This window comes from Malurus melanocephalus, unplaced genomic scaffold (genome assembly GCF_030028575.1).
Source record: "Malurus melanocephalus ecotype Western Australia unplaced genomic scaffold, MMel_1.1 scaffold_325, whole genome shotgun sequence".
Classification (NCBI taxonomy): Eukaryota; Metazoa; Chordata; class Aves; order Passeriformes; family Maluridae; genus Malurus; species Malurus melanocephalus.
The window spans coordinates 40,762-57,616 of NW_026623557.1; the positions used below are offsets into that span (position 1 = coordinate 40,762).

The 16,855-nt window shown below is 39.5% G+C and overlaps 1 protein-coding gene across 3 annotated transcripts in view; it reads right to left on the bottom strand.

Moving 5' to 3' along the window:
* ATP2A2 (ATPase sarcoplasmic/endoplasmic reticulum Ca2+ transporting 2) overlaps positions 1 to 16,855 on the bottom strand; it is a 43,914-nt gene that overhangs the window by 23,312 nt on the left and 3,747 nt on the right. For all 3 annotated transcript variants that reach the window (XR_008966095.1, XM_057377784.1, XM_057377783.1), the window contains exons 4-5: positions 12,040 to 12,144; positions 8,486 to 8,624 (exon numbers count right to left, since the gene is read on the bottom strand). Coding sequence is in view for 2 of the 3 variants with exons in the window: in XM_057377784.1 (XP_057233767.1) it covers positions 8,486 to 8,624; positions 12,040 to 12,144 (244 nt within the window). In the remaining variant the exon portion in view is untranslated. The remainder of the gene's footprint in view (positions 1 to 8,485; positions 8,625 to 12,039; positions 12,145 to 16,855) is intronic.

Below are 16,855 nucleotides of genomic sequence, written 5' to 3' on the forward strand. Positions count from 1 at the left end.
CAACTATGACACTAAGTCATTTATAGTCTTGAATTTGCTTTCAGGAGCACAACTGAAAYTGAATACAAATAGGAAATCATCCTATGATAGAGAGGAACCACAGGAAACWTCCAGTGAGCAGTGTACTACCTATCTCATCTACAAAGAGAAGGCTTTTTTAACATATACTTTACAACAGGAAAAAAACTGGGGGATTGATGCTGTTTTTTGGAAGGCTTTTTAAAATTCATATATTGCAGTCCACAGAAAGAATAAAAGTAAAACCCAAGGCTTTTAAGAAATGAGAAAGTGATTATGTAGTTGTGTTGCTCAGTACAGAGCTGCTACAGTAAATGATCTAATTCCATAGTCTGACAGCTAAAATAACAAGTCAGCTGCAGAAATATTTTCATCTATTATTTCAACCGAAGTTTTTAATCCTAAATAGTCACTTGATTTCCACAACAGCTCTGAAGAAATCAAATAAGCTGCTTTCAAAACTGCCCAGGTACGTGTTCTGAAACATAATGTAGCCAAGTACATAACTACTGATTAAAACAGCCCCACTAACTAAAGCACTGACTGCTGCTTGGAGGAGTCAGAGAATGGTTTGGTTTGAATCATTCCAGCTTTACCCACAGAATCCTTCTATTTATGCAYAGAATTTTAGAATTTTAATACTGAGCTTCAGCACACAATAAATGAATCTGTTTAAAAACAACCTGGTCCCTACAGGGGGTTAAAAAAGATAAATATCCATTTTATTTAACTGTGCAGGAGTCTACACTAAAACAGACAATTTACAATTTCCACTCCTTGGCAGAAACTGGAGCGGTATTTTGTTGCAATATGAATTTAAAGTTTATGTCGGTTGCTTTAAAGAAGCCACATTTTTTCACTGAAAAWAAGGATAATTTAGTCCTTGAACACACTTGGTTCTGCAGCCACCTAGCCAGCAGTGTTACCTGCCAAGATTCCCAATGATTACACCCAACACCACGGCCTTTCTTCTCAAGTTCAAAGCTCCMCAGCCCTTATCTTCCTGCTCCCAGCTCTGGGGCAGTGTTACAGGTCAAGTTCCCTCTATGTGAACACTCATTGACATATATATTTGATTTTTACACAGTCCAACCCTGCTTCTCAAAAGACTTGTCCCAAATCGACTTCAAGTACAGAATAYATTAAGCAATTTAATTTAATACTTGGCAAATTTAATGCTTGGCACTGATCAAGTCCTACAGTGAATGATCAACTCATTACCTGTGTGTTTCCTTTGAGCACTGATATCCCTTTYAATACTTCACCAGTTTCCAGCATAGCAATAAAACTGAATATTCAATTTCAGAATTCTGTCAGACAATGGTTTGAGACRCTCACTGGGGCACCTCTACAGCCAAAACACAATATTAATGTTGCAGGATGTGGCAGTGTGTGCTTTGAGCAGCCAGGAAGATGGACAGAAATTATGGGGCACAAATTCTATCAAGAATGAAGGTGGAGAGAAAATAACTATTAAAGCTGTGTGGATTGCAGTCCCTTGTATTTTTAGTTACTTCTGGGCACTAACAAAGAACCTGAGACTACAACAGGGCCACACTCATCTTTCAAGTCTCAAATTATTAGATTATATCCCAATATAGTCAGYTGAGATCCATATTCCAGATCTAATCAAAACTGCTGATGACAGGGAGCAACATTAACTGTACCCCCAAAAGCCACCGTGATACAGAACAGTCCTCAGAGSAAAAGCACAGCTTTAAATGTGTACTTTGAACACCAATATCAGCTCTGTTAACTCTGACCCCTCACACCCCTGGASACTTGCTCAGAGATTTACAGGCAGCTACACCATAAAAAGTGAAGAGTTTTCCTTCTTTTTTTATGTTAATGTGTTACAAGAACAATTATTCTTAGCAAAGAAAATGATCTGTTTGCAAAAGCTCGTTGTGATCACAGCAAATGAAAGCAATTCTTCCTGCAGAAGTCAGAAGGGCTGCTCATATACAAAATGTACCTCACACTTTGTTATTTATGTTCATTATTAACCAAAGTCAGTGTCGCCCTGGATCTGCTATCAGCAGGCTGGGGGTTGGAAGAGAACTTTTACAATAAAGGTTATCAGTACAGCTCCAATTATCCTATAGCTGAACAGTTTGTGAACACAAACAGTTCCTGAAAYGGAGTAAAAGCATCCCCAAACCAATTTCCATACACCACCAAATGGAGAGAACAACAAAAAAAGTGCCTTAATATATTACGGCTCATTGATGACAAGTTCATGTATTCTGATTTTTAAGACACTATGGGCTTTCTCCTGCTTTATTAGGATGCTCTAATTTTAGCAGAAATTCCATCAAATTCAACAGGTATAACCCACCACACTGCTATTAAAACAACTGATTCAAAATACATGSGGTTTTACCATCAAAAGAGGAAAAGACTAAGTATTAATTTTTTTGCCAAAACACATGAAGCATTAGCAACTATTTTCCAGTTTAACATGACATTGCTGGTACAGTTATTTAAAAACCACTTTTCCTAGTGAGATTGTTTAGTCTCTTAAAGRGTCAGTTTTTTCAGCCCCCTTTCTTACCCAAAAGTAAGTTTATACCTTAAATTAGAGGACACACCATTGCATGAGTATTCACTAATAAACTGAAGCAACTGAAACTTCCTACAARAAGGAAAGAATTGAAGAATTCAGCTTAAGAACTGAAAWGAGTAGACTTAAARTAACACSAAAATCAACWGAACTGAGGATTTTCTGAGTGTTGAATTGAGTGAACAGAATTGTTTGCTTCTATTTTGAGGTAGAGCTACTCCAGCACAACTGGTTTTYGTATTAAACTTCCTTAACATCAGCTCAGTTTAGCTCCTCTTCCCCCCCTTGTACACAGACAATCTCATCTTCTTATTGTGCTTGATTTCCTCAGACCATCAGAAACTTAATTTTTCTTCCGTACTAACAGGTGTTAAGTATTTAACACTTCCTGAATAGGGTATAATAAAATGGTACCAGAAATCAGAAGCTCTACAAAACAGGAAGTTTTGTAGAGTCCATTTTTGTTCGAGTCCATCTACACTTTCATACAAGGCCAAGACTGTCAAAGTGTCAAAATTAGGAGAGTAATTATGAACCATATTTTAAGTCTGAGTTTCCACTCCAAACCAGGAAGGTARGATTTATTTTCCAACAAGACAGATTACACCAGTAAAGGTCCATCAATTGTAACCACAGCAGTAAAACAGCATTTGCTTTCACTGACAAGACGACAGAACAAAACATTTAAATTCATTCTTTGCATTAGACAATGTGCATGAAACAGCCTCTACCTTCTGCCATTCTGGGCAGACAGACAATATCTATGTAACCCCAGAACTGTTAAACGCAGAGGTCCAAAAAAATTTAAACAACACATGTATATTGTATTCTTCTGTCCTTTTGGCTTTCCTTGGTAAAAGCTTTGCTTTCTGGGAGCAAAGTATTTCCAGGTCAAAAGTGAGGGTTGAGAGAAATGGAGATAATGAATTAAATGGTACATAAGACTTGAATTTTTGTTAATTTGTTTCTTTTCAWTCTCTAAAACCAGACTTGTGTCATTCTCTCTGAAGAGGGCACCAGAAGATTAGATAAGATGTGCTGATGGACAAGGACCCTGCTTGTAAGTCTGCACTCATTTCTAAACCAAATTTGTCTAGTTTWAACTTTTAATTAGTGGACCTATTTATATCATTGCCTACTAGATGGAAAACTCTTGTGATCAGCCTATAAAAATATCCAATAGCAGAAAGAATGTACTRGTAAGTTAAGCTCCAACTTAAGCCAGGTCAGGTAGAGAACAACACCTTCACACCAAAGCTCAAGTCCTGTTTCCAAGTTATGCTCATTTGAGTAACAGAAGAACCAAGAGTCTGAATTCTGGAAGTACAGCAAAGCTCCAACTGAAAGTTTTCTTTAGCCTAAAAAAAGAGCTCCCTTTGCCAGGGTGATACAGTAATAACAGAACATTATCTTGATGTTCAAGCTTTTTGTTCAGTACTATTTGTGCTTATAATAAAACCCCCTCAGTATCAGTTCTGTCAGAGTACAGAATACCAGGTATGTTCCCAATTTTCAAGCAACCAAACCAGAATTAGTTTTGCTATTTTTACCAAACCGTTTGGTAACTCTGAAGGAAAATACCACAAGAATGAGGGTAAAAATTGAAAATGTGTTTTGCAGTATTTCAAATGTGTGTTAAAAGTGACACAAGTTTGGGCTGTGCCCTCAATTGAACCTCACATAACTCCAGACTCCAGTGAAGTATGGAATGGAGTTTGGACTGTGTCTGGCTATCCCCAAGGTGCCTCTGATGTGTTGGCCAAAATGTTCAMTGAAGCTCACAGATTTATGCACTACTCGTACATGTATTTATTAACCAGTGATCTTGCYTTCCTGTCTTTTCTGGTTCAAAAGTAGTTCTTTAGGAAAAAAAGCAAAATACGTGCTTTAAACCCAACAATTTGGACCCAGTAAAGAACAATGATAATATTTGCAGTTAATTCTTTTTCCCTATSAAAAGAAGCTCTCAGCAGTTTGCTTTTAGACAACCTTCAGCAGGTCTCTGTTCTTACTCCATCCTTTTCCTTATTTTTTTCCAATCTCAAACTTTCCCAGAAAAAGTAAACCTGCATCCCTAGCACTGAGTCTGAAAATCAATCCTAGTTATTAGAAAAGTAACACAGGCATGAGGATCCAGAAGTTTTGGAGTAAGATCTGCAACATCCGTATTTTTTAGCTGTACTACCAGGGAGAACCTGGAGCTCTTCTCAACCTCATGGGAGTTTGACACAATTCACCTCAAAAATCTTCCTTCCTAACCTTCTTCATCCCAAAATTTATCTTTCTTTTATTGTAAGGCACTAAAGAGTCCTGAAGTACTCTGCAATTTGAATTAAAAGCCTCAGGAAATAGTTCTTGCCCACTCTACGCCAGGTACAAAACTGAATTTTCTGGAATATACACTAATTTAATAAACAACAGCTTCTGGCAACTCTGTGTGTGTTTTTAACATATTGAGTACTTACAGATACAGTAACAGATGACAAGAACCACCATGCAGAAATTCAGGGAAAAGAGGAACTACTGTGGCTGTGCTTTGGTCATTTACTGACTGCAACTATTGAACTTTCATTTATTAAATTACAGAAACTCAGATACACTGTGTCTAATCCAGGAAATTTTAGACAGGAAAATACAACGGAAGTGAACAAAGGTCACTTTTGTTCCCAAATGTGCTTCTATAAAAAAATTAATGATTTACAACCAGTTTATCCCATTTTTTCAGGCTGAACTTCAGACAAAACTTGTAAGTAGGGCCATGCTGTTTTAAATTTCTCTCTAAAATGTTACTTTCACCCAGCAARCAAACAACTCAACTAAACCAAAGTATATCTAATCTATCAAGATAGCCCCTGGATACAAGTTTAGAGTGCACCCTCCAATTAAGTCCAGCTTTTACAACAGCATGATAATCCATTTAAAGACAGGCATACTGAAAAGCCATGTGAGGACAGCATCTGGATGTCTGTCAGTTCATCACTTCTAAGAAAAACTCTGTAGCTGAGTAACCATCACACACTGCAGCTCTGAGAACCATGCCCACCACAGCTCTGCAAGCAAATTTAAAGCACACATCCCAAATCTGTGATCCCAACATCCTTAAGAGCTCCTGCTCATTGTATGGTATCTTTTCCACCATCTTTGCTTAACTGAACATGGAAGAAAGTCTTCCTAATAACGTCCAGTTAAGAAATTCATGTCTGCATGTATCAACAGCAATCTAACAATTCCCACAATGAAGTTATCTGTGTCAGAGCCACAGCTATTTCAAATTAGCAAAGCTGCTACAGCATTGAACACAACTATTGTGCAGTGCAAGACCTGTAGAAATTTGTTCAATATTAGTTATCAGCACAGGGGAGAAACCAATCACCTGGTTGTTTATGGCACTCRGTTGAAAGATATTAGCCCGGACACACAAATGTGGTTGGCACTTTGCCCAGAATTCCACAGCCAGATATGTATCCCAGCATGAAGGGCTCTGTCACTTCCCTACATGGTCATCTTTTTGCAAACACCATGTCAAAGGCCATCGCAGCCCTCCTGCACTTGAGGCGCAGGCATGCACAGARTCTCTCTCACCTCCAGCTTTTGACACCAATGCTGGGACACAGTGCATTTATTGGCTCTTCTTTACTGGCTTTGTGGCTTTTCTCAGTTTGATTACAATTAATAACMTCATCATTGTCTAGCTACAAGAATTTATTACTTTGGTATCAGAARCTGTGTTACACCAAAGCACTTATTTCTCTATTAAACATCCACGTGACTTACAATTGACTGCAGCTTCCAGGGAGGGTAATTTAAATGCATTGTTTGACCCACCTGTTTAAGTGAGTATTTTACCCAGAAAAGCTTCTACAGTYCATCAACAAGCCAGACCACCTATCTTATAGGACAGTCATAAAACTTGGATTTGTTTTTCTATATAAACGTACCAGCTTAAGCTTGTCCTTTTTTAAAAAATAAACAAATCAATTCTACATGTGCTGGACTATCAGTCATTGTTCTATGAGCAGATTTTAAAATAATGCAATAGCAACCTTGTGATAAAGAKGGTATTATACTTGTCAAAGGCAGCCTGGTGTTACAGGCACATTGGTTATTCCCAATTCGTTTTTCTCCCTCAGACATAGGCCTTTTAACCAGAGTAATTGATTTTATTGGTACTGACAATATACAGCAGGTAAGTAAAAGCCCACACATCCCCCAGGTGTTCTCATACAGAATAAAGGCAAAGCTAAATTTGAAGATGAAAACACAATCTGTACCTCTTCTGAAATAGCAATGAATCAAGGAGAAAGTGTTCTGTGCTCTAGACACCTGGCAGAGCATCAAAATCCAGCATTTCTCCTCAGTGATACCCCAAACCAGTGCAAMACACACAGTCATCAACTGCCAATTCTACCAATACCGCTCTAAAGTACCAAAAAACACAACCCAAGTGTATTCCCATGATGAAAACTCCTTCCAAAACTACCATTCCACTGCTGACATTTAAAAACAGGATAAGGATTTGGCCCAGACATCTACTGCAGAGTCTGTAATTGATACAGTTCTGTTTGCCTCAAAAAGGACACATCAAGAGCAGCAGAATCAGCCCCCCCTCGCTCACGGCTCTGGTGCAGAGAGGAGCAGTGAGGCAGAGCACAGTGAGTGACAAAGCATCACAGTTCACCCTCCCGTGCTGCTGTCACCACCTGGGATTTGGACTCCTAGCTGAATCATCCTGTGCACAAAACAGGGGCTTGAGACAGGGCTCAGCCAGTGCTAAAGTTTCTCAAGGAAAGAAAGCTGGGCMGGCAGCCAACACCAACTTCATTCTGAGTGCACACTCTCTTTGCCTGCTAATTAAAACAGGAGGATAGTCGAGTTTAAGGGTATATATTTATCTCCTCTTGAGACAGCTACCACCTCTAAAATCAAAGTGACACTAGTGCAAAGMAAGTTTGATGTACACCCTGCATTGTTCCCAAAGGAAAAATCACTCAGTTAACAGTTGATAATGACCTACAAAATCTGAGCATGCACCACTCCTGACACTTAGCAAGAGCCACCTAGTTTTATCAGGGAAGGAACAGCCAAGCCCAGTTTAGAGAAGTTACTGCTGTGGCAGTAACCAAAATGATGGAGTTGAAGCTAAAAGCATATAACACTTTTATTTTTGCACTCCTTCCAAAGATACACCTTTTAGAGCAAAGCTAAGGTATTAGAAAGCTCTAGGCAAAGTCCAGTCTTTTAAGACTGGCACTTCAAAAGCTTACCCAGGAGAAACAGGGAGCTCTACTTTGCACAGTTTATGTGTTTGAGATCTCCTAGGCAGCAAATTTTCAAAAGAAGAATAAAGAATTATGAAAGATGAGAAAACAGTGAAGTCACGTGCCAGTCATACTTGCTGAGAGGACAGAAGACATTTGTGAAGAGAAGTTCAAAGGCAGTGCTACTACAAGTCTAAGAGTTGGAAAACCACATTCAGATAAAATAACAGAGAGTGACCAAAAAAAAGTCTCAGCTGCCAAACCCAAGGAAACTGAAGAAATTTAAAAATCAGGAACAAACATCTGTTTTGTGATAGAAAACCAGAAAAGTTTTAAGACACTCTGAAACCAGACATTAGAAAACACCATTTTAAATTCGTGACAAGTGTTAAAACCACAACTCCAATTAAGATGCTCTGCTTTTAAACCTACCAATTAAACTAAGTGGCAATTTGAAAAACAATCCCCTCCATACAAATGCACATTTAAGGTAATTACAGATGAACAGAATCGAGACCATTCTTAAGTGAAGCATATACTTAGGAGTCTCTGAAAACTTCCCCAAGGCCTCAAATCATTAAGACAAAGCCCCACAACAATTTTACATTAATATGCTAATGCATGTATGAACAAAAATGGGTCTTACCTGCCACTTCCACGATATCACCTGGGACAATGTCTCTTGCTTTAATCCTCTGGACACTTTTTCGGTCTTGTCGATACACTTTGCCCATCTCTGGTTCATATTCTTTGAGAGCTTCAATAGCATTTTCAGCATTTCTTTCCTAAAAGACAGCAAAAATGTGTAATTTTGAAAGCCCTCACGGAAAAATAAGCCTGTCAGATGCGATTTTTCAAAAGCATTAGCATATGAATACTACCAACTCAGCTCAGCTATATTTCTTCAAACAGAACATTTTGTGTCCCCTCCCCTTATGAGGCTGACTGGAAATAATTAGAGCGTAATTCAGGTGATTTGGGGCCTTTAGAACACAGAAATTGTTTATTTAAACCCTGCAGCACTTTCCATCAAGAACATCCACTGTGTTGTTGCAAGGAGGCCACACACAGAGTTCCACGTTACATATGAATGCTTTTTGACATAAAATAAAAAGCACTAAGCAGAATTAAGACTTGTGGATGTAGGTTTTGGCTGTACCTTGGCTGAAGCAGCTTAGACTCAGCCTGGAGTGGATAAGCACTGCTGAATTTAATTTACTGACAAAAATCAGGGATCAAATTACCATGAAGCCAATTTATCATCAACTTTGTTTCAGCAAATCAAGCCATGCTGAAGGGAAATTAAAGCATACACTAGAAACTTGCCCAGAATCTCTAAACAATTTACAGACTTGGATGAATCCCCAMGTAAGAAAACCTTCTGGTTTCCATGAACACAACAGCTTTCCTATCTCAGCTGCAGTCCTCTCACTAGGCACTACCAGAGATTGGTATCAATGYTGTGATGCCACCTGGATAAAGAACTGCAGAAACCAGCAGCTTATCAGTGCTCCTTCTCCAGCTCTTGGAGAAAGAATTTATTTTCCATTTCCCTGCCTATTGACAAGAACAAACGTCATTTAGCCCTGATAATTATAGATAATGGCRGAGTGCACAGAGTTTTTAGAACATCTGCCCTTCAAATATACATCAGCCTTTCGAGATAATAAAAAATTCCTCCTGCATGTCCCAGCAGAAACAAAACCATCAGAAATTCAAATGCTGAGGAACTCAGTAGTTTCCATGTAACAGTGCAGCTGAAAATGAGTGTTACCAAAACAACCTTGAGGAACTAACATTTACACGGCACAGCTCAGAGTCTGGCACTCCAGATACCATAAAGTTGTAAGTAATACCAGCCTCATATTCCACCAGGTAAATTATTAATTTAAATTAATTCTGCTCCTCAGCACTGTCACACCAAATTGCTTTTCAATTAGGCAAAACCTTAAAAGTCCCACAAAAGTAAGGTTACTTCAACAGAACTTTTCCTTCAAAAAGGAGAAATAAAAATTCAACATGATGACGCAGGTGGCCAAGATGGCCAATGGCACTTGGCTTGTAGCAGAAACAGTGCAGCCAGTAAGAGCAGAGCAGTGCCCATCCCCTGTGCTGGCAYTGCTGAGGCACCTCAAATCCTGGGGRCAGTTTTGGGYCCCTCATRACAAGRAGGAYATTGAGRRGCTGGAGCASRCCCAGGGAACAAAGCTGGGGAAGGGCCTGGRGCACCAGGAACAGCTGAGGGAGCTGGGGGGACTCAGGGAGAACCTTGTCACTCTAGAAAAAAGACAATAACAAGAACACAGATCCAAGTTGCACCAGGGGAGATTTAGAATGGATATTAGTGACAATTTCTTCACAGAAATGGTTGTCAAGCATCCAAACTGGCTGCTCAGGGAAGTGGATGAATCACCAYGCCTGGAGGTACCTAAAGGACGTACAAGTGGCCCTCAGGGACATGGTTTCATGGTGGCCTTGGGTCAACGGTGTGACTTGATCTTAAAGATCTTTTCCAACCTCMATAATTCTGTGATTCAGCTYRTTCAGCCAGACTGATTCTTTTTGCTCCCAGTTTGCCTGAAGTTATGGTAGCCAGACTATCCAGCCAGGCACTGAAGCACTGGCAGGTGGCTCCTGGGGAAAASTGCAAGTGAGAGGAAAGGTTGAGGGTGGCAGAGCCGTGGCAGTGACTCAGTGTTCACATCTGCTACCTGTAGGAACAGATACATTCATGGGTGGAGACTGTGTACTGGGACTGATTTTCCATGCCCATTAGAACAAGGGAATGAGTCATGGAATCTGTGCAGCAACTCTGTTTCACAATGAAGTTCCATGGCGTAGAAATATTCATAGAGCTATTCTTTATGTACTATCAAAGCTGAAAGAAACCTGATTATTTCCTACAACAGGGAAACAACTACGTAAGAAAAATCCTCAAACTATGCAGGCAGATCTACCTTCCACTTCAAGCTTAAAATTAGTACCTGCAGAACTGTAACTCACGGTTCGAAGTTAATGTTTAACTCTTGCACAATTACCTTATGAAGAGTTGAATATAAAATGTCATTTAAGGGGGCCAGGCTGTCACCTGTTGACCAACATTACCTCTTCCCTCCACACCAGCTCCAGGTTGTGCAGCAAGCTGGGTACTGCTAAAAACTGAATTTTGAGGAATACTCCTCAGCCAGCTCACTTGGGATAGCACAGGAATGTGCAGCAATGCCACTCAAGGCCCCTTCTTCCAGCATGCAGTGTCCTGTCTAATGTGTTTTAATCTGTTTACAGGGCTCCTTCTCTTAGTTTTTGTTATTTTGACCAGTTTGCCTTTTTTAAGCATGACGCCTCATGCACTGAAAGCAAGTAATTACATCACATTAGCACCCTCTCAACCAAAAAAAAACCCAACCAAAACCAACCAACCATGCAAAGAACTTGAATTACCATTAAAATCCTAGTTTTTAATCTGCAGAAAAAAAMCCCTCTAATACAACATCCACTGTCTAAAATGACCAAATTAGTAAACTAAAGTGATATGAACAATTTTGTTTTGGCATCTCATGAAGTGTTATTTTATGTTATGATATTACTGTCTACATGCTTTATTAAAAAACATCCAATTAATGTCATAGCTGACAATGTAAGGAAAGTTGCATGATATTTAAATGTTTTCAGAAGAAACTTGTGCCTTTTGAYAGACATGCAGTTTATGGATGTACACTTAATAGGTACTACAGTGATTAAAAAGGGAAAATACTGTATTAATAATTTACTAAAACACAGCAGTTGTCTCAAGAGGAAACAGACAAGAAATGAGAATAGAAATGCTCCATCCTTTGTTCCTTAGTTGGGAAAAAAYCCCAAGCAAACCAATCCAATTGTTCTTAACCCTGCAAGGCCTGATTTATTGCCTGAATTCAGGCCTTTATTCTGTCCTGTCTCGTTCATGTGTTCAGCAGTGTGTGGCCAAACACACTGATGGGCATTTTGCCTTTCTGGCAACACTTCTGAAGCTTTCATTTTACCTTTAAGTCAACACTTTCTGTCGAGAAAGCTTTATGGTTTGCTGACTCTCMGGAATCCAAAGTTAGCAACACATCCTACTTGCTGTGTAAGAATACCCGACACTCCAGCGTACRGTGCTTCTTAAACCATAAAACCCCAAAACACTTGTGATTTGATGCTGTAAAAATCTCTGCATACCTGCCACACTCCCACAATTGCATTGGCTACTAATATGAGTAAGATTACAAAAGGCTCTACAAATGCTGTGATTGTTTCTTCACCTTCTTCAAACCAGGCCAGGACCTGCAAGAGAAACACAGTGATTTAAATTACTGATTTACACAGACATCTTGCAAACTTCATGCCTGCTAAGTCTCAACTGCTTAGACTTTCAGCAGTTTTGGAAACCCCTCAATCTACCAAGTTGTAGTTTTGTAATTCATGAATGAGTTGGCAAAACATAATGGAAAAGGAGAAAAAGAATCTTTACTAAAGTAGTACAAAGTTCATTTTAGAGGCCGCTCTTCTTTTAAAGGAGTAAGCGATTTATTTGGGAAATAATTGCTACTGTTGCTTCAGAAATGAAAGCAGAAGCTGTGACAAGTGATGACAACAAAAAAAAAAAACCTTCATTACTGTATAAAACAGGACACAGACAGACTAGTTTGACTACTTAAAACACCAAAACCTTGCCAGAATCTGAATTTTAAGCAAGTCAATTGTCCTTTACGAGTACAGCTTTAAAAGTTTTTGGTGACTAGATATGAAAAAAAGCATCTAGCAATTTAAATGCAAGTAGTGTCATATTGAAGCATCTAAGTGAATGGAATAGTTATATCTGAAGCTCAATTGTGAACCAAGTAGCTGATAAAACTCAAAACTGGATTTTAAAAGGTAAATCAAACCTGAGGACTTGCATAAAAGGCTCCACATAGATTTTATTTTAATTCGTTTGTTTTAAAAGTGCACTCCAGTTTTAGGCATCTGTCATTCACTTGACTTGAATGTGTCAGGGTCTCTGCAGAGTGCTGGAGCCACTGATGAAAAGTCAAGTTAACAYGACCAGAGAGAGGAAGAGCGTTTTCATCAACATGTTGAGCAACAGGAARCTGGGAAAGTGACAGTAAATAGGAACAACGTGTTGAGATAATTAGGGCTGGTAGTCAGGCAACAGCACTCTGAATCACTAGAAGACTGCAGCGAGCAAACTGTTACTAAAGCAAGCCCATGATTCCACCAACACGCTGCTCCGAGCTATTGCTCAATTGTGAGACACTCCAGGACGTCAAAAGGAAGGAGCAGCAGCATGAAAGCCTCAAGCAGAAAACAGACTGTCAAGCAAATCCAATGCAACAACGAGTTTTTATTGCAAAGGGATGAACTTGTAAGACCCAGGTTGTGATTAATACAACTGAAACGTTCCAACTGGCGACACAAGATTTTGAGGGTCTGTGTAATCCCCCTGGAGAACAGATTTAGTCAGGATTTCTCATGCTCTCCACACCTCGGTGTTTCTTCCCTCCTCTCACACCACTGCTGTCCAATCCCTGGAACCCCTCCTGCCATCTGGGCAGTCGGACAGGCCACGCTGTCTGTCCTCACTCCATACACATCCCCGTGCCACGGGCAGCCTTCTCTCTGCACCAGCACTGCTGCTGTCTGTGGAGCTACAGGAGAGGCCAATGGTGCATTTCCAAATCTCTCAGCATACACAAGGTCACCTGCTCCCATCAGAAAAGCTATCCAGTATCCGTTTATTCCCTCCCTTTCTTTACTGGGATTCTCTAGAGCCCACTTTGCTTCCAAACAAAGCAAATAAATTCAATTATTTTGTGATGTTCTTATCTGAGCAGGCGCATACAAGGTTAACTGGAATAGAACATCCGCTTTACACGACGTTAAACCAGAACCTTTTTTGATTTAAGAYCATGTGTGTTGTAAAATAACATTGAGAAAGGCCACAACTTCCAGAGGTAAGGAAAGTAGCTACAAGGACATCAAGATCCAAGTATGTCAAGGASAGCCAAAATTAAGTTTTCAAGGGATCTTTTCTTTCAATAAGCCATTACTTCAAAAAGAGAAGATGAACTCAAATTAGAGATCCTGAGAGTATAGAGTCTGATGGTTTAAATCTTCACTTTTTTCTTGGTGAAATTATCAATCTGTGTCAAGACTAAAATGAAGTCTCTAGTTAATCCTGAAAGCCAGSAGTAAACAMTTCTCCCTCCAGAAGTTTCTACACAATTACTAACAGTGGAACAATCCAAGCTCTAGTTCTAGAAAAATTCAGTAAATATAGACATAAAATAACCAGATACATTGTGAGTTTTGGTTTTGCTATAGCAGACTACAGCTATATTAACATTCCATTTAGGATACTTGTGGTAACACAACACATATTCTGTAACAGATTGGGTTTATTATTTAATAGTAGCCTGATGCAAGAAACAAAACAAACCCAAGAAAAACAAAGAGGAAGTAGAACAAGCAATAACAAGTATTTAACTCAGCATTTTTACTAACAACAGACCATATGCTGAGGCCTGGTAAAGACTAGACAATTCTTGTCCAAGTCACCGAGTCCTTGTCAGAAAGTTTCCACTAGCACACTTTTAAGACCCTGAAGAGGTTTACACTGAGAGATCTCTTTTTTTCTTTCCATTTCTACTCAGAAGGGCCCCATCATGTTTCAGCCCTAATCACTTTAAGACTCACATGCAGAACAGCTTAATTTCCAGGTCATTGATCTCCAATGCACTGGTCAGGCAGTACTGTCAATAGGTAAACTCACCATGTACTTAAGAAAGAGCAGGAAAAATAAGAAAAGAGTAAGAAAATTGCTCAAGAGAAGTGCAAGCCTAAAAATATAAGRGAAATAATAGCAAGACATAAAAGACCCATATCAACAGCCAACATAAGCAGCTTAAAGGACAACTTTCATTCAGCATATTTGCTTTAGGGCTGCTGGAGCTAYGGCTTGCAGAGCCTATTTTAAACAAAGCCTAATGGTGTGGAGCTGCAGGACACTGAGGCAGAAGATACACAGTGACAGGCAAACAGCACTTAGTTGTAAAAAGGAGGCAGAAGTACAATACCAGAGTCAGCCACCAATGGGGTGAGCACTGATGGAAGCGGCCAAAACAGCTTTTTCCATTTCTACAAGTGAAGTATCTCTGTATTACAGTCAGGGAAGTCATGGAGACAAGTTACCTCAGATGACTATGTATCACTAAGTAACAACAACAGAATTGAAGAATGGGAGTTTCGAGACAGAATTGTGCTGCCCAGCAGGCTGTACCCGCTCACCACCAACAGAGGAAAAGCACTTTGTTGTCAGCAACCGACCAGGGATTTTTGTTTGGTTTTCATTTTGGCAATGGAAACTTAGAAGCAAGCTGGGAGAGGCAAGATCTCATCCCAACAAAAAGAAGCCCTGGAAAAATTAAAGCGGGTCATATAAAATGGRATGCTTTTAAGAATTTCCTTCTCACAGGACAATGTGATTTAAGTTTCAGTATATTTTGGACAGAGTATCAACTACTGCTCAGAAAATCCTCTTTTRCTGATTTCTCTTTTCAATACAAATTAGCTTAAAAATAAGTAGATGGAAAGTATTTCAGTAGTGCTGACCCATTCCATCCATGTCAGTTATACCGAACACCAGGTAACATTAAAGAAAAACCTCCCAATTTTAGTTCTGTGATTCAGTAGAAATTTTTGTCTGCTACACAAGGAGGACAGGGGAAAAAAAATCTCAAACACAAAAGAAGTTATCTTGACCAAATGTATAAGCACAAAATTAAAAATTTTACTGAGTTAACAGATTGTAAGCACCCATCAACACTCCRTATTTCTGAAAATAAATATATTGTTTATTATAGTAATAAGGGAGAAAACCTGTCACCCACAGTTTAATCTCTACATCATAAAATGGMATCACAATGACTTCTCACATTTTTATCACCCCTACCCTTGTGCTAATGAGCAATCTAAGTTTAGCTAAAAGCATGTCAGTGTCATGTTCCACAGCAACCCTTATCTTGTGCCACACACTCACTGCTGCTGACCTTAGCAGGTAGCTTTTGGGGTGATTTMAGGGCAAAGCCTGTAACATTGTTACTGACACATCCTACTTCCTCCAAGAGGACCTCTGCTCACCTTTTACCACAAGCTTGGTTATCCTCATGCTAATTTACAGGCTGTAACAATCTCTGGGCTCAAGCACAGCGTATTGTTTTAATCTAAACACAGACATCCACTATTAGAAAACATTACCAGAATATTCACTTCTAGGTCAGCTTAGGAATCAGAGGAATAATCGAGGGGAGGAATGCTYTTAGGGTGCCGTATAAATACTTTGAGTTTAGGTAGAGTTTACAGCCTACGTTGCACCTTGGAGAAGGAAATCCACTGTGTGATGCAGAGCTAAGATTGCAGAGTTCAGCACAAATCACTGCTTAAAGCATCCACACTTTAACAAGGAATTATTCTACATCAGATGCAGTTAACGTTTTGCAACCTGTCAAAATCATTTATACGGCAAAGCAAGCTGTTCTTTTCAGTAAACACTGTAGATCTGAGCACATGATACACAAGTATCAAGAATTAAAAGCCACGAATACACTCCACGACTTTTTTTCTGCAGAGATTTCACAGATCTAACAGAAGACCAAGACAAGTCTATTCACAGATCCATTTACTCACCACCAGAAATTATTTAYACCTCAAAAGCCATACTTAAGGCTTTCACTAACCAGGCACATCTCTAACAGGAGCTCTGACCTGGAATGTAGGACACAGGATCCACAGCCCACAAACACGCAGCATCTGACCCCGGCAATCAGCCTGGGTGACACAGATTGAGCTGCTGCTCTGACTTCTTTTACTGACACGTACCTGACAGGCAGTGTGGGAGCAGAGGGCACAAAAGACACTCTGAACACACAAGTTTATAGTCTAYAGAAGAAGGGATGCTTCTGCACAAAAACCTAATGCAGGTCTCAGTGCTACAGAT